The sequence below is a fragment of the Buteo buteo genome, chromosome Z (genome assembly GCF_964188355.1).
Source record: "Buteo buteo chromosome Z, bButBut1.hap1.1, whole genome shotgun sequence".
Classification (NCBI taxonomy): domain Eukaryota; kingdom Metazoa; phylum Chordata; class Aves; order Accipitriformes; family Accipitridae; genus Buteo; species Buteo buteo.
In genome coordinates, this window is record NC_134204.1 from 77,957,732 (window position 1) to 77,980,056 (window position 22,325).

The 22,325-nt window shown below is 41.0% G+C and overlaps 1 protein-coding gene across 2 annotated transcripts in view; it reads right to left on the reverse strand.

Moving 5' to 3' along the window:
• Positions 1 to 347: 347 nt before the first annotated feature.
• GRIN3A (glutamate ionotropic receptor NMDA type subunit 3A) overlaps positions 348 to 22,325 on the reverse strand; it is a 73,731-nt gene continuing 51,753 nt past the window's right edge. The window contains exons 4-9 of one of the 2 annotated variants that reach the window (XM_075020584.1): positions 20,972 to 21,117; positions 18,840 to 18,955; positions 16,352 to 16,503; positions 5,280 to 5,444; positions 4,430 to 4,503; positions 348 to 836 (exon numbers count right to left, since the gene is read on the reverse strand). In XM_075020584.1, coding sequence (XP_074876685.1) covers positions 500 to 836; positions 4,430 to 4,503; positions 5,280 to 5,444; positions 16,352 to 16,503; positions 18,840 to 18,955; positions 20,972 to 21,117 — 990 coding nt within the window. In that variant the 3' untranslated portion in view covers positions 348 to 499. Of the gene's footprint in view, positions 837 to 4,429; positions 4,504 to 5,279; positions 5,445 to 16,351; positions 16,504 to 17,306; positions 17,915 to 18,839; positions 18,956 to 20,971; positions 21,118 to 22,325 lie in introns of those variants that run through there. The other variant, XM_075020585.1, reaches the window with a different exon arrangement.

The following is a 22,325-nucleotide window of genomic DNA, read 5'->3' on the forward strand; positions in this document are numbered from 1 at the left end:
GGGAAGGGATTGCCAACACAGAACTAGCACCTGGTGTAATGAGGCAATCATAAGGAGCCTTAGCATGAACAGAGACTAGACCCATAGATAGCACAACAAAAACATACCAACAAGGAACATGCTTCCAATGAGCAGTTTAAATTTCCTTCTTTTTTTTTTTTTCCTTTTTCTGAATTAATGCACAGAAAGGGCTAAAAAAGTGGGAACCTCACTGTACTGTCAAGTGGAGGAACCAGGAACTCTCGCTGTTTGGATGCTCCTTGTTTCTCCAGCCCCTTGGGAATGGCTGATGTTTGCCAGAAGAATGAGAAACTTGTTATGAAAGGAGGAGGACTCAGGAGGGTGGCAGTGGCTGTGGGCTGCTGCAATTCTGCTGTCATGAAGAGCATATTGCCTGCTTTATTTTTGCACCTCTTTCTGGCATTACAAAAGTGTGTTACAAATTTTACAGAGGAAGGGGAGAAAGGAAGAAAAGGGGAAAGGGCCCAGGTATGCTGGCCTAGGGCTCTGCAGTCCTGTTTGTCCTCTGATACTCTTCCAGCTCTGATTTCCTGTCCATGGCGAGTTGCAGCTCCTGCTTGATGATTTCAATCTGCTTCTCCAGCTCTGTAAGCTCTTGCATCACTGAGGTCCTAGCAGCATTGAGGGACTCTGCTTTCCCGTTGGTCGTTAAAGAAGCTGGAGTCTCTCTCCTCACCTGTGGCAGGGGGATGTCTTGGTGCTGTCGGATCGTCACCTCATTTTGCGCTTCATCGGTGCAGATATATTTTTTCCGGTGACAGTTGCCTAGATTGGCTGTATTCCACACAGCATGCTGGCTGTTCCCTACATGGGACCTGAACAGAGATGTGAGAGTTAATATGAAATCAGAGCCTGCTCTTGTGTGTATGCAACCCTCCCCTGTGAGCCATTCTACTGGAAAAATATGCCGCTGTTACAAATTACATAGAAATATTATTCCTTTATCCTTGGAATTATTTTCCTAGAGAAGCACAAATCATGAACGTAAATGGCCAAATTTTTGTGATTAAACCATAGCAGAGACTAGAACAGAATCCTAAAATTCATCTTCCCCAAAACTTTTTTTATGTTAGTTACGAAATTATGGTCCTCTCAACTCCAGCTCAGGAAAATGTGAGTTCTCCTCCATAGCTTTCTGAAAGCTTTTGTGGTTGCAATGTCCTAAGTTTATTACAGCGTTAGTCCTTTGTGTGTTTGTACTCTGCTAGCTTGGGCATTTGCTCCCATGGAGGAGGAAAGAGGCTGCCTAGAGTTGGTGTGGAGAGGTGAAGGGGAAAGCGTGCCCTTTGGACTTGAAGTCTTGTTGAGTAGCTGCTTGCACTTTGGGGGATGGACATGATGATGTGGTGTATCCCAACACTGCAGGTACAGACCTGAGCTTCCTGACAGAACAAACAGACTTCGGAGTTTTTGTGTTGGGGGAGAAATTCCCATTTGGGAACTTTTTTCCAATGCTTCAATGTTTTCCTGTGGAAAAGTCTTTCCAAAATATTTTGATTTCAGAGAATCTTCTCTCTCTTTCTTGGGAACTTCACTCTGCAGCCCTCCCAAATCAGGGCATTTCTCAGGGTTTCTTCCCAAATAGAGGAGCACCCTGTGGCCTCCACTCTCCAACTGGAACATAAGGAAGCACAGAGTTTGCTGTTGTGGGGGACAAGCTTGGCCTTCCTACCTGTTTTACCCTTTGGATAGATCTGTGTGCGTTCAATTGATAAACTGAGGTTGAAACTCTGAAGTAGTTGCTCTTAAAACTGCTCCATCATAGAGGTCTTCTGTGGATATCCTTGGACAAAATGCCTATTAGTGTGAGTTACCAATCAGCAGGTTAAGGAAAAGGATTAAGATTTCAGGGTTGGGATTGCTGAAAACAGTTGGTTTCAGGAGGAGTTTGGACCTGGGAGTAGATACTTTTCTCACCTGCCTGCAAAGAAGAAAGTTGGAAAGTGGAAATTTCTTTAGAGGAGGTGGCAATCAGGAGTGTTTTCGAAAAGACGGGATGGCAGAGAGGGAGGAGGGGAAGCTTTACACAGGAGTGGCAGCCCCAGCCTGGGTCACGCTCTGGAGGGCTCAGGGAATCCCAGTGGGGATGTGTATGTAGGGTTGTTTATTTTTATGTAGATCAGCGATTTTCTCATATTTCAAAATGAAAGACGGGAAGAGTCTCAAGCCTTGTGCTAAACTGGACGTATGTTTTGTGATGCAATTATGTTAGTTCCCTGAAGAGATGAAAACAAAGAAGCCCCACTTAAGCATTTTTCAGACAGGGAATAGGATTAGCCTTGGCAAGTAGAAACTGGCAAAGCATTTCCAGGGCCAAGAGCAGAAGGCCACCACGCTGCATTTCCACGCAGACGGCTGTCTAGACAAAAAAGGCCACCTAGCAAATGGCAGAACTACTGGCAAGGGGCTGTGTTGCCCAAAGCTGTCTCCCTGCTGTGTAGCTCCGCAGAGCCCATGGTCCCCAGGGTCCCGGGCAGCCAACGCGCCCAACTTGCCTTGGAGCAGAAGTACGCATCTCAGAGAAGCTGCGGCCCTTTGTTTTGTAAATACTTCTCAGAGTCATAATTAATCCATAATTTCTGATACATTTTTCTTTCGCAAATCAAAACACAGCTTTTTTTTTTTTTTTTTTTTTTTTTTGATAAAGTGTTAGTAACTGACATAGCTTCTGTGGCTGCTGGTGGTGGTGCTTTTGTCTGGGTTTCTGGGCAGGTGGTTTTAACAAAGGCCAGAGTCCACAGTTAACACTCAAGTTACATCAAGTAAATAAAACCCTTTACAATTTGGCTATTGATGCTGAGCAGCTGTCCTAGTTTTTGGAAAGTTATGACCTGAAAAAAACAGTGGCTTTTCTTCCCTGAGGAAAATAGCAGTAGCATAATACAAATTCTGTCCACCTCTTTTCTGTATCTTGGTGCTTTTAATAATTCCACAGTCCCCAGCAGGAATAAAAACCCCTGTAGTAATATAACTGATTTGAGAGCTCTGGGTCGTACCTTGCCACATCAGTGTTCATGCCAAGCTGGGCACCATGCTACTAGGTGTCTTGAGTTAAATTCACCGTAATTTGTGCAAACAGCAGCTCAGACCATGACAAGAGCAAGGACCCTGGGTAGGTGTCCGTGCACACACACATGGGCTGGATACTGTGTGGGCAGAAGTTTTTGGGCAAGCAGCACATCTTCATTCTCAATGTTGAAATAATATTTGTGTGCTGCTTCTTCTAAGCCATTCTCTGTGGGGCTTCTGGCCATGTCCTTGTATTATGAAATTTTTGCACTGCTCAATATTCAGCAAATAATTCAGCTGATGCTTTTTGTATCACCAAAGATTTAGAGAGCTCCCTCCTCTGGAAGGCTCTCCTCCGTCTGCGTTAGTGCCTCAGGTTGTGGGAGTGTGAACGCTACCACCCAGTGAGGAGGGTGTAGGAGGAGGAAATGTTTTGCAGCAGTCAGCTCCTGGTACTGCTGTTTGAAGATCAAAAACAAGGAGTTGCTGTGTGCAAGGATGTGCCACACTATGGGGCTTTGTGGGGCAATAAGATGAAGGAATGAACAGGAAATTAATTGCATGTGCTTTTATATACTGGTTTGTATAAAGGCAGTCTAGAAACTTATAGATGCTCACTTCTTATATTTGCTGCCATTAGTGCAGGAATGACAAGCTAAACACAACATACATTTCCCTACGTGGGTTTCAGTCATACCAAATATCTAGCAACAGCCTGGAAGACTTTTTTTTTCTATAGTCTGTGGCTGAACTTATCTGTAGAAAAGAAATACTGCTGCCTGTGTCCTTAAAAAGTGCACTAATAGTTTTGAGTTACTGAGCAAATGTATAGTTTTAATAAAATGCCTTGTGTTCCTGGTAGCTATAGATAAGATTGTCTCCTCTTTAGAGGACATAGGCTATGAAAACAAGGCAAGGTTGTTACCTACTTTTTTTCTCCAACAAGAGTTGTTTGAGACAAAGGTTTCTGAAAGGACTGCATTTTCCTCTTCTCAGCTTTATTATTTCTCATTCTGAAAAATAAGAAAGCTGAAAAAGTTTCTAACATACATACTGCCTGACATCTCATTCACTGTAAAGCTATCTCACAGGGCCCTAGTTAGCTGCCAGTGCTTTAGTATGTGAGTAATTAATTGCCTAAAACCAAGGCCAGCAGACTTAAAAAACTGCAAAGCCTGTCTTTAGAATGGGTGTGCTTTTATTAGATGTATGCAAAATCATGAAAGAACTAGGTTTAATTAATTCATTTCTCCCTCCCTTGTCAATTCTATCTGGTTTCCTTTTTTTGTTTCTATTATCTTTGAGGTGTATTAGATCCATAAGTAGATATCCAGACACAACATATTTCATTTCAAAGTAATTTTTGTAGTTGTGTTTTAAAGCATGCAAAACTTCCTACCTCTTTTCTACTCGTTTCGTCTTAGGCTGGCATTTGTCTTCAATAAATGAACTGTTCAGAGCACGATGTAATCTCTAGAGGGAAAAGAAGAAAATAAATTAGTAAAAGCAAGATTAAGAATAGCTCCAGAAATAGGTAAACAATTTGGACTTTGTGTGATGGACTTGTGCCCAAATTATTTTGCACGTTCAGGGATACAAGCAATGTCTGTACTTTGTCATTACAACAGATTTATTTTCGCATAGTTTCCCAAGGGAGGGCAATGTGAAAGGTTGATAAATAGTTTGCAAACAATCCTTGGTGTTAGAATTCCTCAGAAAAAGAGGGGATCTTGGCAAACTTTGTTATTTTGTTAAGGATCTCTTTCACTGTGCTGCTTTAAAGCAATAGAAGCTCTTCCCTTTTGTGCCTTTTGCTGCAAAGTACCCTCTTCCTTTAGAGCAAACACCTAGAGCAATTTTCTTCCATCATTTTCCCTAGAATAATGAAGGAGGTTACCCAGCACTTCCTGCATGCATCGAAAGTTTGGGAAGCTGTTAACAGTGAGATAAAATGTTCTGCTTAGCCAGTTCAGGATAACAACACTGTTTTTTTCTGGTGTCCAAAAGAGTTGTAAGGTTACAAGTGCAAATGGAAAGGTCCCTTCTGTATGCTTTGCAGTTGTGAATATTTGAACTGTTTCCTTTGTGCTTCTCATTCCATCATTAAGTAAGCCTCTTCAAATTCCAGAAGCTGCTGTCACACTTCAGATGCCAATCATCAGCGCTCCTGCCACCTTTTACACCTTGTTCTTGTCCAGACTTTCTTAATTAGCCACATGACTTTCACAGGGTTCCTTCTGAATACATACCTGACTTGTATGGAGCCAGTACTTCATCCTGGATTTCTTCTTGATTCGTGGTAGGAACAGTCTGTACACTATGTGTTCCCCAATGGTAGTGAGAATGGACAAGCCAAACCCAATGCACAACATCACAAAGAGCCCAGAAAAATGCTTGATGCCCATTTGCAGTGTCTGTGAATAAAATCAAAAGTGGAAGTTAATGAAGCAGGCTGTTAGTGTATTTTAACAGATACTTCCATTTTCTCATTGGAAATGTGGTCTGACTGAACACAGAGTGGTGGAATACTGCAGAATAGTCTGGAAACTGTTCACAACAAAGCCCTTCTGTGCTGCAGAAAGCTCGTTCAATCAGAGCAAAGGACCTGTCATGGGAGTAAGAATCAGCTAAAGACCAGGGAATTTTTTTCCTGTGCTGTTTCCCTGAGGACACTAAGTGTTGAACATGTACGAGAATCCAGTATTTGTGGTGTCTTTGCATTTGTAAAAGCAAATATTGCTTGACGGAATACAGTCAACAAACGGTAGAGCAAGTCCTTCATCAGCAGTAAGCTAAGACCTGCTGTTCATTATTTTCTGGGAATTGATCATTAACTCCCCCTTTTTAGGCTTTACCCTTGATGGAAGGTCGTGGAGAAAACATTTTGAAGTAGTAGAACAAACATGGCACCCATCCACTCCCTACATTAACAGGACTGAAACTGTGTCTGTTAGGAACCCTGACTGCAATTATGAAAAACAGGAACACTCTCACCTTCTTCTGCTGACCCACCATTTTCATGTAGGGTAGGAAGCCTTTAATTAATTTGAGTCTGTTACTGGCATTAATCATGTCTGAAGACCAAGAAACCATGTGCGGCAGCAATCTGTACTACAAATACCTGCACCCCAATGGGTGGGTCAGGTTTGCATGTTACGTAGAATCTTGGTACCTTTATTCTCATGCCTCTGTAACTCAGTTATGAGTTTATCAGTAACTAAAACCTCTTGCTAGTAATTACTGCCAGCAGACTACTTTGGAAATATTTCTAAGCATACAAGTTTTACTTGTGCCTTTCTATTAAACAATGTTATTCCCCATGTCAGAAAAAAAGGAGCAGAAAATTGCTTTGGGTGGGGTTGTGTGTCAGGAGGTGGTATCTGGGATGCTATCACCCTGGATAATTGACCTGTGAGTTCCTTCAGTTTGTTCTTAGTTTGGTGGGTGGGTGATGGTGGGGATTGTGCTTTGTTATGACTATAGCTGTGTAATCCAGAAAAGCAAGTGAATTTAGTTGAAAGATAAATTACAGAATGTTTGAAGAATCTTGTTATAAGGTCATTTTAAGCCATGGAGTCAATTAGTGTAGTCCATTGAAGTTGAAGGCTTGGAAATCCCTTTGTGTACTTTTGTTGGGTGATTGTGAGCAGTATTTCTTCTGGTCTTCATATTTGATTTCTGTTCTTTAAAACACAACGATATGAGATAGCGTATCACAGATTTTTAACAAGAGCAGAGCTTCAGCAATCTAGCAGAGTGAGAACTTTTGCATGTGGCACTGGCAATGAACTCTTATTTTGGGGGTTCTCTGCCAAAATCAACCTGCTTGCCCCAAAGTGCACTGAGCAGAATTTTTGGGAAGAGAATTTTTGTACCAGTGAATAAACACGTCAAGGCTGGTGAAGGATATAATGGGTGTATAAAAGCAGTTTCTAAAGAAACTTACTGCAGCCTGGAAAGGAAAGTGGAAAATCACAATAAAGTGAATCTAGGGTAGAAGGTTGTCAAGAGTCTTGGCACAAGGGTTTCCTGATGCTGAGAGTGCATCAGTTCAACCTACAAGCAAAACTTCCCTCTCAGCATTGGAATTTCTTGTTGGCAAGAGCCTGTTGTCCCATACTTTGTCCTTCCAGTTAGGGGAACAGGAGGGTGACACAAAAATCACAGGTGGTAATGCTTTAAACCACTGAAAAATCAAAGTGTTTGACTAGAGGTCTGTGTTACCTGGCCTGTTTCTTAATTAGCAGTGAAGCCCAACTTTTAGCCCATATAGCATAAAAGCAGCGTGAGGCCCCATGTCTGACATTTTTCTCAGAGGTCTTTAGGCCAAGACCTCAGTACAGCCCATCTCTGAACTCAGCATATTTAAGTACCTGTAAGAAGCAAAGAGACGGCTATGCGTACTAGCTGAACATATCGGTTAAATGTGCTTTTGTTAATTCTCCAAGAAGCACTAATGCAAATTACTTCCTTCCTGAAAAGAATGTTCAAGGGCAAGTATGAAACAACTTCCTTAGAGATTTAGAGTTAACAGTAGATATAAGGATAAATTGAATGAGAAATAGAATAATAATTAAAAAAGAATAGATTTGCTCAGTTATCTGAAGAACACCCCTCTGTGTCTATATATATTCCCAGGTTACTGCTCTTTGGTGTCATACAGAACAACAGTCTATGAGTGGGCATTGCTATAAACTCCCTTGGTGGCAGGAACCAGTGAATCAGCTGGGTGAAGGTCCTTTTGCTTAGCTACTTGAGAAGTAATGCAGAAGTCCCAAAGGCAGGGGACATCAGTAAGGAGGCCTGATCTGCTAGGGTTAGGTTGCTGTATGGTGGGGAGTATTTATATTGCTCTGAGAAGAGGAACTAGGTTTCATGGCATATGATAAAACTCTAGCCATTCAAAATAATAATAATAATAAAAAGAGACACCGTGGCAATTGCAGTGGGGATTCCTGCATGCCTGAGATGTCTCCTCCAGTCTGAGGCTGGTGTTTGATGCCACTCCAGTAGTGCTGCAGAGAGAACACTTGGCCAGCTCCTTATATGAAAAATAACTCCCTTGTCTTCAGTAGAGCTGCTCTGATTTATGCTGATGAGGGTCTGGCTCACTGTCCTGTCAGCTCTGCAGAATAGTTTTCTACCTTCCCTGGAAACTGGTGAAAGAAGTTCCACCACTGGCATCTCAGATCCATTTTTCATTTGTAATGGATATCTTGTGAAATTGTCCCAAACAAGACATCTTTTCCTAGGAAAGGAAATGCCAAAACAAACCATCAATAATATTTCATCTAGCAACACAGAAAATAATGCATTGAAAGAGCTGCCTGATAACGGCTGCACAGTAGAGGGAAATTTTTGAGACTAAATTAAGTGGGGAAATGAGGTAGGGGAGAAATAATTAGCACAGTGTGTCTTACAGTGTATGAAGTGATTATTTATAGCAATATCAGCACATTTACATACCATTGTAAAAAGGCAATTTATCAGTTGTTCACAATTACTGTAGACACACACATGTTAAATAATAAAGGAAACCATCTTATAGAGGCATCTCTCATTTTCATAGCTTCATGCTGATCAGTATCAGAGCAGCTCTACTACTTATTTTGTAGTTCATGTATTTGTAGGTGCATATATAGAATATATTTGGAAAGAGCAGCAATAAATTGGATTCTCTGTATCACTGCTTTCCTCTTTGCTGAAGTGGTAGGGGGTCAGGTATGTGTGTGTTAAGTCTTTGCTGGCTATTGCCAGAAAACCAACTGATGACTTTCTCTACTGAAATATCTTCTTTCCTTTCCTTTTTTGGGGGGGACAGAATAAAAGCCCATAATGTGGTGTATTCTCTGTTAAGCCAGGATAAAAACACAGTCCTTGCTCCAACTTTGTAATCATAAATTCAGGAGGTAGCTCCCTGCATCTTAGGAGAAGGAACTCAATTATGCCCATGAGGTGGTTCTGAAGCCATAAGCAACCACAGTCAATCCTGTGATTATTACAGGTAACGCGTGCTAAGCACTACACTGGCAACAGCCTCTAAGTTATTTGCCACTTGCAAATTGGGAAATTGGCAGTTTCTGAAAACCAACAAATACAAGAACAGAAATGGAGGTATCTGCTTTTTTTATGTATCCTTGGAGAGACTTTTCTAATTTACCAACCCATATCTGCAATTGCTACCTAAACATTTCCTGCTGTTTCCTCCATAGTTATAGGCTTTTAGTTTGGGCCCTGAAGAGAAGGAAGGGGATGCAGAGACGAGAGTTTGATATTTGCATTCTCCTTGAAGGGGGGAGCAGAGACAAAAAACAGCATTCAGTGATTTCATTATTGGATCTTATGGGCAAAACTCCTGCTTTACTCCCTGCTACAAGAGACTATAAATGATTTACTCTCCCTGGTTGCACTGAGAGCAGTGAATAAGTCATTAAATACGTCTGTGGTCCACCTTTGGCTAATCAGAGGCCTCTAAAGATTTTTGTGGATACTTTGCAGCTTGGCAGCACTGCACAGGTATTGGTGCTACACACTGCTGAACCCAAATACTAAATAGGGGTATCACGTGTGTATTAGCTATAATAATAAGCTATCCTTTTTGATAGCATTTTCCCCACAAGGATTTTAAAAAGCTTTGCTGAGATCAGGAAGTTAAATTTTGCAGCACCTCTGTGAAAAAGGAATTATTTCCAGCTTTACTAGAGATAAATGGATACGAAGGGCAGATTTCAAAACTCATTTGGGCATCTCAGTAGGTTTGCAAAATCCTACGGCTGCTGATGCTTGTATTTAGGTAACTAAACAGTATTAAAACCTGTCCCTGTCTCCAGATTGTGGCATTTTGTGTAGCCACAGAGACTGTTAGTTATTCATTGTTTGTTCTTACGGCTTTCTATGCTCTCAGAGAAGTGGAAGCACTGAAGTAGTATGTATTTAATCTCTTTAGAGAGATTATCCTTAGCAAAGAAAGACATGTGACTGTGGCTTTAGGGTTTCAAGTGCCAAATTTTAAGATACTGTAAATCACTGTCTCACATTAGGAAGACAAGTTCCTTTCCCTTCTTGTAAGGAGCTTTGCACAGATGTGGAAAAACACTTCCTTTTATAATAGATCTTTTTCTTTCAACTCATCCATTATCCAAGACCTGTCCATAGTGGGAAGAACAACAATACACATATCATCTGAATTAGGTACTGAGATGTTTGCTTCTGTTTTATTACAGGCTGGTGAATTGCGAATAACAGCTTTGTCTTCTCAAATAGTGAACTATTTTTTTTTCCAGTTTCAATAGGTGAATCTAAATCTGCTACTCATTTCCAGGAGACTCAAAACATGCTTTTTCTGACTCTGTTGTCAGACTCCATACTCAATATACTCCTTTCTTCAGGATCATTTCATAAAGTATTTTTTTCCCCAGGGCAAGTCTAGGTGCCACTGGCTCTTCCCACACTGAGATGACCCCTTTACAATGCAATGTCTGTCATTTTGTGATAACCTTCTTCATAATGATCCCAGTCCTCCAGTGGGCAAGGACCAGCTCTCCTCCCCAGACAGCATACGTGCAGACTGAGCAAATTGTCTTGGAAGCAAAATCTTTGTTCCTGTTCTTGTGTTTGTTTTTCACGCACTAGTAACAAGGTACTATGAAAGGTGACTGATAGGCAGCTTTTATATATGAGCACAAGGCAGTTCGTTCCATTTGTGGAGGCGTCTGCATGGCCTTCTCTTGACACCTGCAGTCCACCAGAGACAAACATATAAACCACAGTTTCAATGTAGTGGCTAGAAAAATGACTGTTGAGTTGTCAAATGATTGGTATAAAAAAACAGGAAACTAACTGTTGACCTTTAAGGAGACTGGGCAAAACTCAGAGCAGAAAGGGACAATTTGCTGGATGACAATGGGATGAAATCATGGCAAGATGAATGAGGCGCTGTCTGATTGTGCACCCCGGGCGATGCCAAGGCCAAAGATCACCAATTCAGGCATAAGCCACAGCAGGTCAAGTTTGAGCAAGTTCCTTCAAAGACGCTGGAGAAGAGCTATCAGAGATCCCACCACTGATGAGAGAAGAAGAGAGAATGAAAGGACTTCTGTCTTTACTGTGTGCCTGTCCTGGATCAGATGGAAGCCCACGGTCAATGACCAACCCCCACCATTAGTGGCATGGACCCCTCCCTCAGGCACTGGCAGGAGGTGTGCAGCACTATGCCTTCCCCAGTGTCCGCACCCATGGAAAGTAGTGGGTCTGCAGTAACAGGGTCAGTTTGGGCTGCCATTATGTGTATGTTTGCATATACTGTTATTGTAAATGTCACCTTAGATACTGTTTGTGTGAAGCATCAGTAAGTTGTTGATGTTAATAGTTGGGATAGTGTTACGTAACAATACATGATTTTTTTATTCCATGTACTGGTTGTTATCTGACTGAACAGCCGGTCTATGTGCAAATCAGTCTTTAAGTTTTAGAGCTTCAGTTGTCCTGTGACACTTGTGAATAGAGAATATATAAGCCTTTCAAGTGAAATAGAGGATACGGTTTTAACAATAACATTTTAAAAAATGTAGCTTAAAAGCTATGAAGCAGCCTGTATGCGTAGTTAGCTTTTCCCAAAACCTGACTACTCCCTGGACCAGGAGGGGCCTTCTCTTTCATACTGTCTGGAGAAACCACAGTGTGCCAGCTCATCTTCTAAACACTCTGCCCTGATCATTACTGCCTGGTCTGAACAGTCAAAACCACTGCTAATTGATAGGCAACTTGCTTGTTCAGGCCATCCACCCTGCCTGCTGTCATAGTGGCTTAGTGCTGTAGCTGTTTCGCTACCATGAGCAGAAAGTTGCAAAGCTGCCAATTCACTGTATTTTGGTTCCCCAAAATGCCACAGAAAGTATGAATTTGCAGTCTCTCCTGACCTTGGGTGGAGCTAATGTGCTGGAGGGGAAAGTCCTAGGAGCCTGGCTCCTGCTGAAGTGGCATTGAGAATAACAGTAGGGTGGAGGAAGGGCTAAGTGTATTGTATGCAAATTGAAAACAAATTACACCGATTATGTCCAGATGTAATATGTGCAAATATAACTCTGTCAACCCCACTTCCCTCCTGCATCATGCTCTGCCCTAAGTAGTGACTTAGCAAATTTACAACAAAGAAATTCCTTTGAGACTAGAATATGACAATTTTAAATCAAGAGTACTCAAGTGATATTGCTAGTGGCTAGCAATCACTGTGAACAGTCACTGCTACCAACAGTTACAATTACTTGTGGTGGATAAGGTAAGATGCAATTCACTGCATCAATTCCTTCTAAGTTTGAGTTAGCTGCATCCCCCATGAATGATCCAATGGGCACTGGCCAGAGTAAGATGCTTTGGACAAGTGCTTTTGCTGAAGAGGTTCATACAAAACAGTGGAGTCAAGCCCTACTGACCTCTGCACTTTCAAACTCATCTTTATTTGGCTTCTCAGCTTGAGGAGTCACTGCAAATTTTCTAGCCCCAGTCTGAATCATGCCTTTTAAAGACAACTTTGTTTTCAAATGCAATTTAGAATGAGCAAAGTGCTGCCAGATAGAGAGACACGGAAAGAACTAGCAGTGAGTTTTGCCACTAGAAATACAATTTCCCGGTATAAGGTTAGAAAAAATTGATGAGTAGGAAGATGAATCTCAAAACAAATCTAAAGAAAAATTAACCTTGGTGGGCAAGAGTGGCAGGTGGATAAGAATCAGGTACAGTCTAAAGAGGTAATGACAAAAAACGAAGATGGCTATTTCACCCATTTAAAGGCTATACTGATCAATATTTCACCTACATATGTTCCCATTTTTGGGTCATTACCCTTGGTCAACAGGCACAGACCAAATTTATCACAAAGACATAGAAAAATAGAAAGCCTGACTCCAGCTATCAAAAGGCAATTTCTGGGTCTTAGTTTGGCATATAATCCATGTGAATGACTACCCACTTAGAAGCTGAGACTTTTTAAAAAATGAATTATTTGCTTCTGTGTTGAACATTGTCCACAGTCCAGTGAATCTGTTGAGTGTTGCTGTGACTGACTGCAGGGAGTTAAATAATGGAGATTTCTGTGCTGTACAGGAGTAAAGGATACAAACTGACATAAAGATAAGACAAAGAATGATTCCCATACTTCTTGATGTAGTGATGGAGTAGCTATGGTTTAGAGAGTGTCTGCTGCTTGGCCCTGTTTAGTTTAGTAAATTTGTCCCAGCTGTGAAATTGCAAGTTCTAAAATCTGCAAGTTCTTGGCCAAGCGGAGTAGATGAAGAGGAGGGTATGCTCATGGGAGATGAGGTAGAAGTAGAATAATTCAGGAAGAGGAAGGTCTGGACTTAGCAGAGCTTATCCTACAACGGCACACACTTACAAGTGGTCTTCTGTTTCTGCTCGCTCTTTCTGATTGCATAAGGCCTTTAAGTATGTGAGGCCTTGTTCAAAGACGGTCTTTTGAGTGACTTCAGAGTCCTTCAGTTCAGTTACCTGAGTCAGCTTGCTGGACCTTGGTCTCTGGAGAAAAAACTCAGTTATGCATGTTGGGTTAGCACAACTGAAGACTAAATAAGGACTACAGTCAGATAACCAGCCCCCAAGCAGCTAGACCTGCCTTCCTTTCTGGCCATCACATGAGAGTTACACCCAAAAGACTGAATTACTTTAAAGCACAGTGCGTCTTCCAGCTGTGACCCCATGCTTAAAAACTCCTGCTATTCAACACTGAGAAAAAAAGGAATTCCATAACCTATTCATGTGACAAAATCATATTATTTATTTTTTTTCAGACTGGAGCAGCTTTTTTCTCACCTCCTCTCCCTTTGTTGGCAGGCCTTGAGGAATCTTTGAGTACTTACACCATGTAATTGTTTTTTTCATGCCATGAACACAGGGAATTTTAAGGCTTACCTGGAAACCAGTGACTCTCAGTATTGCATGCATTGAACATGAAGGAGTTAATGAAAATCTAGCAAAGAAGCAAAAGAAGCAAAAGAAGCAAAAGAACTGGGTTTGCCTCAGAGAAAATCTACTAGCAATAGCTGTGCAGAAAATGGTAAGGTCTTTCCTCATATTTTTAAATTGCAAAGGGCTTTCAGAAGAGTAACTGTAAAAATGACATGCTGCCTATTAGATTTTTTTCTCTCCAGTTTGAATGCAAGGTATTCTATCTTTGCTCGTGTTTGTTTTTCTTCTCAAAAGGACAAATCCAATTGGTTTTATAATATGCCTTCTGCAGTTTGACCAGCCAGGGCTTATTTTTTCTACTACTGTATTTGCTACAGTAGAAAGAAAGTTCCTGTTTCTAGAAACAGTCGTGAGATCCTAAGGCTTAGAGCAATCGTCTCCAAACTTTTTTTTGATCACACACCTCTATCAGTAACTTTTTGAGCATGCACCCTCATATATGTATATTTATTTATAATTTATATACATATATATATTACTGAAGTTCTAATACTGTCTTCCTGCAACCCAGTGGATCGTCTCACACACTCCCAGGGGCTGGAGGTACCCCACTCTAGAGACCACTGGCTTAAAGCAGCAAGTATGTCTTCTGGGAGAAAACCAGTACTACATAAAAATGTATCATTTAACTGGAAGATGTTTAGAAATGATTCTGTGTCTTAGCTATTTCTCTAGAAATACAGAGAATACAGCCCTGGGTACAACTACTGGAGTAAGATTCTCGTGATCAAAGGAAGCTCCTTATGTCTCATCACTGGGGAATTACTAAGAAGGTAAGTTTGTCTCTGCTATAAGAGTTTTCAGTTTTAAGACAGTTTAAATTTACCATTGGGTAATTTTCATGAGATTTAATTCAAAAGATTGTGTTAAAAAGTAGAGTAACAAGAGGTCATTGAATGAAGTACTTGTCAGGAACAGATATGTCAGCTACATTAAAAAGAAAATTCCCCAGATACATGTCTTGTTAGATGATAATATAATCTTCATATAAGCTAGATCAGAAATAGCAGTGAATACACACTTTTGTTTAAATGTGCTTTCTTGTGTTGAATTAATCACAGAAAAAAAGAAAAAATTAAGTTGAATAAAAATAAATTGAATTTTCTTCTATGAATGTCTGATGTTAAAATATAATTTATTTCATATTGACACAATCTTAATGAAAAAGTAAAAAATGTAGTAAGAGATGCAGAAATACCCCAACAATCTATGTATTAAAAAAGTGAAATAAAGATTTTCTTTGTCTTATGTCCAAAAAATGCTATTTTTCTAGTGATTTAGTCAGCAGTCAGAGGTTTGCAGACAAGATGCTCAGGTGACCATTGAAGAGGGGGAGTCAGAGCCCTAGGAAGCTGGGCTACTCTTTTAGGGGAGAACGGCCATGCCACCACTTCCTTTGGTAACATGTAGGGTTGGTTTGATATTTGGCTGAAGACTCTGAGGAGGAGATAGCATAATTCTAGCTACATGTTTTGTACCAGTGAGAATATGTAACCTATGTCTTTTGGAAGATCTTGAACTAAAGTGTATGCTTTAAGCTTCAGGCATGCTGGATCTTTTGATTCCTCAGTACTTTATCTTTTTTTACTTGACAGTCTAGGGAACTTGACAAAGACCTGCTATTCTGACATGAGAAGTCTTTTTCTCATAAATAATGGCCTACATCTTCAGCTGCCACGAGCTGGCATAACTCCTCTGATTTGATACCAGGATGTAATCCATGGAGATTTACTTCCATTTCCTGTAGATCTACTTAGACGTGAGACCTGCTTCTCTTCTGTTCTTAGCATGATATCTTAGTGGACCGTTTCTGGGCTGAAGTTCTATCTTTGGTACAAGTAGCTGCCACCCATGTTAGGAAGCGGTCAGGGTTATATTAGAAATTTTGGATGTACTAAATTCCCACTCTCTCTGCTTCTTTTGCTCTTGTTGGTCTCTGTGTTAGCTATTCTACCTATTGCTCCCATGTGAGATGGTTCAGAATCACTGACAGGTCCTGTAGATGGTGATATACATAACTGAGTGGAATCAGATAGATTTGTTGTGCAGTGTGCCAGATCACTTTTTTAATGCTATGTTACATGCCCTGTTTGCCTCCAGAAGTGCTCTCTGATGCATGCACTGCATGCCTAACTTAGCAGCACGGTCTTGCTGATGTTTTTCTTGTGCTCTGATCTGAATGCTGCTGGGCTTAGCATCTCTTGCTTTTGAAGCCTAATGCTTCCCTTCAGCTGCAGCCCGTATCTGTCATGTGTGTATGTGTACTGGACATTGTGAATAAGGAGAAATAACTGGCAACTTGAGCAAATCCTCATTTACGTGACCCAAGTTCATTGCTTACCTCCGTGACAGCAAAGCTTCTTTTCCCACATGGAACAACCTTGTACCATTTGTCATGCAGAACATCCATGAAACCGTGGGACTTGTACTGGCTTATCAGTTCAGAGATGTTTGAGGTGAGCGGAGAGTTGGGGGGAAGACCAATACCATATCCTAGAAGGAAAAACAGTACAATCATCTCTCTCTTACTTATTTGCTTTTTGCTAAATTATGTTCATTTCAGCTATCAACTATCAGTGTGGCAGATCAAGTTGGCATTCTGTTTCAGCAAGCCAGTTCAAACCTGGATGCTGGCTTACTGTGGACTGAGAATGCTAAGATGAGACTTTTTGCTGTGCAAAATAAAGTAGCCTAATACAATCAGGATATGCAGATTCAAAATTATTAAGGCCACAAAAGCAGTATGTACAACTGGAGCTTCAAAAACTTAAGATGGAGATACAGATAGATGAATAAATCTGTTTTCTCTAGAAACACAGCCTTTTGCATGCCCTTGCCATGGGTTCTTTTTTTTTACTTTGTTTTAGCAATGCAAAAGTGCCTTAATGTCAAGTAAACCATTCTGTGATCCCTTTACATTGTTAGAGTAGTGGATGTGACTGTGGTGTCAGATGTGACATTTTCTTTTCTTCCTATGCATTTTCTGACAAGGAGCTGTGTGCATATAAATGTATATGGAAGCAGTCTGTATTGTTGTCACACATTAATTTAAAGCCCAGGGGCTATGCTTTGTGTTCATGCAGTTATACTCTGGCAGTGACACGGACCTTCAGACAGTAATAAATACAGTTTTTAGCCACTGTGTCATCTTTTACCACATTAAAGTGCTCATAAAGGACTTAACTGTAAGTGAAAATGGATTCAGTAACTCTAAATATGATCTTTCAATTTGCAGAATCTGGGTTTTGACTTCAGAAAAACAACTGCAATTCATGCCTGGAAGACATGCAGTTGCATGCAGAGATGGCCTGCCAATTGCCTTGAAAGATTCCTTTTTAGTCCACTGTGAATTTCTGTTTTTCAGTTCAGAAGTCAGAATTTCAGACTGTCTCCTTTAAAAAAAAGACAAAAAACAACACAGGAAGAAAGAAAAAAACCCCATAAATATATGAGTGGTACATTTGCCATCACAGTGGCTTTCTTTTCAGTGATGCAGAGTGATGTGGTGATATGTGTACTTACAATGCATTAGTGTCCCTTGCTGATGATTTTTGTACATTGTGCCTGTATTTCCACCTGAATATATTTGCTAACATTGAAGGAATGTTTTCAGAGAAGGGATAGCTAGGGTTCACAAATACCACATTTTCAGCATATTTGTTTCGTAATTGGGTGATATGAAGTCCAGTTACATAAAAACATATACTTTGGGGTGTATTTGGTTTTTTCTGTATCGAAATTTGCTTTACTTGATTCAAAGGTGTGGAAGCTGATGGTTTACTTCAGTAGAGCTGACCTTTCTGAAATGGAAGATTTATCAGGTTGCATGTGCATGGTGAAACATGCAGCTGCACACACACAAATCTTGCTATAGCCTGAACAGCTCTCTGTGCATATATCCTCCCTGACAAGAAAAAGAAAAGAAGAAAATGGATTGCTTTGAGGTCTTTGGTGTGAATTCAAATGGGAGACACTAATGAGGTATAGCAAAAAGGAGCGTTCTACAAAATGCCTAGTGCTGGAGACTTGTAGCTGAAATGATTAAAATGCTCAGCTTCCCCTGGCCTTCATTTAGCATATTGCCTTCCTCAATCAGGTTTCAACATTTCTGAAGGAGGTTGTTTTAATGTGTGATGGGAGCAAGCAGGGGAGGAAAAAGGGAGCTTCAACCATTTTCACTGGCCATCTATCACAAAAGTGATTCCTGAAGTCTAATAGCTGCCAATGTGCTCACCCATGCTGGGGGGCAGCTTCAGACAAGCCTTGCTTCCAGGCTGCCTTCCGATCTGTCCTTGCTAATACACCAGGGCTGCAGGAGGCTACATACCAGGATAGAGAACCTCCCTTCTCTAGCTTCAATTAGCTACAGATTCAGTGGGAATCTTAAGCTGACCTTTAAAATGGGAATAGTGTTTGTCTGCTTCAGATGAGAGCGAAACTGTAGAACAGCATTTTGAACACATTTCACTGAGTTTTGAACACGTGTAATGAAAGTAAGCCTACAAAAAGCAAGCCTCATTTCAGGAGCTGCTTCATTTCATTGTGAGCAGTGAAATGGACTGTGCCTCCTACTTGTTTGGAGACAGACTGTCTGAGCACTTTGAATAATTCCTATATGGATCATGGCAACAGATGGTACAAATGATCTGAAAGCTCAGAAACTACAAAAAAGGGTGCAACCTTCGTTCAGCTTAATCACTGAGAATTCTACCATGATCTTCAAGGGGTCCGCAGTTTCACCTGCATACTTCCTTTGAGAATATCAAATCACAATAAAGCAAATGCAACACATGAGAAATAGAGCAGTATGTTATAAAACTGATTATTACCTTCAATGGCAAAGGGTTTTCCCACAGTTAGAAGCTTGCAGTCAGCATCTATTGATACTTCATAATCTAAGAGAGCTTTATCCATGATGAAGGCATCGAGTTTCTCTGGATCATGCCTGTATTCAACACCAAAGTCAGAAACAGAATCACTTCATAGTCTAAGATTCAGTGATGCTCACTGAACATTTATCTGTGCAGTTCTGTGGAAGATTACTGATTGAAAACAGAGACCAGGGACTGATATTTTAAATGCAAACCTGATTTATATTTTGAAGAAAGGAATTATGCATGAAATATAAACTTTGTCCATCTAGAGCAGGACAGCGGGCATAGGACTTATTTTGCTCCCATGAAGTACTACTGAAAGATGGAAAATACTACAGTATGTTAGACTTCAACTCAACTGAAAGGTAGCACAAGCTTTATTGGAGAAGATAAAAAATTGCTAAAATACTAGTGCTGTCTTGGTTTCTTTGTGATGTTAAAGTTACAGTCATTAGAGCAGAAACACAGGAGGATAACTCATACAAAGGTGTTTCTCCTGCTTACTCCTTGAATATGAGGTAAATTAATTTCTTCACCCAGATCAGCTTTTCTCGATGTTCAGTCTTCATGAACACAGAGGACTGAATTTTACTAACATAATCATTTATGAAAAGCATGCTTGCATAAAATGATGATATAAAAGAACAGTTGCAGTGCCTATTCTCATCTGATCCATGGACTGCACCCTCCACTCTTGTCACCTTAAAGGTCTGGGTGTTCTCCTGATGTGAACTTACATGACTTCATTGATTTCAATGGATTGATTCTACTTTAACCCAAAGGAACTACCATGTACCTTAATTATCATTGGGATGGGTCTGCAAAAAATATGTAAACAGGAAACAACTTCTGATGAAAAATTTGCAGGCTATTTGTTATGCAACTTCTATGTGTAAAATGAATGAATTGTTTCAGGCTTATTATCACCCCTCCTGTTTCCTGGCAGAGTGAATCAATTGTGTGACCCCAGATTGTTAGGCACAAATGTCTGAAACACAGTGGTACCATGATTCCCTAAAGCAAGAAGACTTGGGTTTATTACTTTTTACCAGTCTAATGCTTCTTTTACTCATTTTAACGATAAAGGCTTTAAGGTTTTTCCCTGAGAACCTTCTCCCAGCATGCTGAAGATGCTGAGGAACCTCATTCGCAGCTTTTGCTTGGACTGTGATGTTTTTTTCTGAATGTTTCTCACTGCCTGGTAAAGCGCTCCCAGGCACAGAAACCTGCTGGATTTATACGCTGGCTATGCTTGAAGGCACGCTAACAGTTACTGTGAAGACTTCTTCCCCTGGAAAACACTCCAGCTGGTACTATGCTAGCTTGCTCTCCAAGCATCACTCCCTCCAGGGGATTACATGCTTTCTTCTTTATCTGCCACACTCCCTTCAATAACTGTTTTGTGGGATAAGTGACACTGAAAGTGGGAAACAGTCCTGGTTTCAGCTAGGATAGAATTAGTTTTCATTCTATTAGCTGGTATAGTGTTATGCTTTAGATTTAGTATGAGAATAATGTTGATAACACACTCATGTTTTCAGTTGTGGCTAAGTAGTGTTTAGACTAAGTCAAGGACTTTTCAGCTTCTCATGCCCAGCCAGCAAGAAGGCTGGAAGGGCACAGGCAGTTGGGGGGGGGGACACAGCCAGGACAGCTGACCCAAACTGGCGAAAGGGGTATTCCATACCATGGGATGTCATGCCCAGTGTATAAACTTGGGGCAGTTGGCCAGGGGTGGATCGCTGCTTGGGAATTGATTGGGCATTGGTCAGTGAGTGGTGAGCAATTGCATAGTGCATCACTTGTTTTATATATTACAATTTTTTTATTGTTATTATTGTAATTTTATTATTATCATTATTATTTTCTTCCTTTCTGTCCTATTAAACTGTTCTTATCTCGACCCATGAGTTTTATTTTTTCCCTGATTCTCTCCCCCATCCTCTTGGATGGGGAGGGAAGTGAATGAGTGGCTGCATGGTGCTTAGTTGCTGGCTGGGGTTAAACCATGACAGAAACCCATCACCATCTCCCTGCCATGCATTCTGGTCAAGGGACAAGATCTTCTGTTGCATGCAGAGGCTCACTTTAGATATGCCACGCCATCCGGGGTTGCAGGGACATTGTACCGTCGCATGTACTCGTGCATCTCTGGGAAGCTTTGCCTCACATAGTCTTCTGCGCTGCTTTCTCGCACGGTTCCAAACCGAAACCCTTGGGATGGGTGGTGGAGCTGAGGAGATGAAATTACAGATTAGCAGACATTTGCCTCCTTCACATCTGGTATCTTGGTCTTATGTGTGAACAGTTTGTCAGAAATTCTCAGCATTCATAGAACTGTCTCTGATGTTTTCCTGCAGTCAGCTTTCCACATCACAGAAAAAGTTTGAAAAGACTTACCAAGTGACTGATTAGCCTGTTTGTGTACTCTCAGGATTTTCTTCAAATGTGAAAAACATTTCCCTTGAGACACCCTGAACCCCTAAATCCAGGTGTTTAGTTGGATTATTTGTCTTTAAACCAGTCAACGCTTCAGGAAGTGTCAAGAGAAGCCTCTAGGCTTGCTAGGTTCCACTTTCTGGGTCTCTGGGTAGCCAGCAAAGGACCGGCAGTCTGGATTTGTTTTGGCAGAATGTCTTTTATTGACTCCTTAAGGATGAGATTTAGTCTTCTGCAGAAGGGTAGCACCACCATTTCATCTCTAGAAGCCTAGACACTATACCACAGACCACTGCTGTCTTTGCTGCTATTCTCCACAGAGATACTAAGGACCGAAGTGTTGCAGATGCCATAAAGTCTCCCCTGGCAGTGAGAAGGAGGAAGAATACCCCTCAGCATAGCCCAGGCTGTAAGCTTGATTCCCAGGCTATACACATACAGATAATTTTTGCAGTTCTGTGTTCTTTCCTTTTCACAACTGGCTCCACCTTCTGTATTAAAGCCCCAAGTAGTTTAGATGTTCACAAGTTTCACAGACCTCTGTTTCTAAAGTACCTTACTTGTCTTTGAAGCATTTAGTGACTTGTGGGGAAATTCTCAAATTGCAGTGGAGGTGTCAAGTGGTGTTCCCTACTATGCCAAGCACTTCCTTGAGATGGCTGAGTGTTGCCAAGACCATACTAATTGGAAAGCCTTCAGCAATGTGCCAGTCTCTAAAAGCTCAAACTTTCAGAGCACAGGAAGCCAAATAAAGCTAAGGCTTACGTAGTCATGCTCTATTTGCTTCCCAGGAAGCTCATGGTCTTCACAGCAGCTTGCAAAGATGATCTCACCATGGCCATGCTCTGCTTTGCAAAGACCAAACAAAGAGGCATTCTGCCGGTCCGTCTGGCTGTTTGCATTATCATCTATGTAAAACAGAGTGTAGGGCAACACAAAGCAATACAAAAGACCTTTATCACTCTTCTTTTCAATTACCCAATGAATAAAAGAGTATTCCTA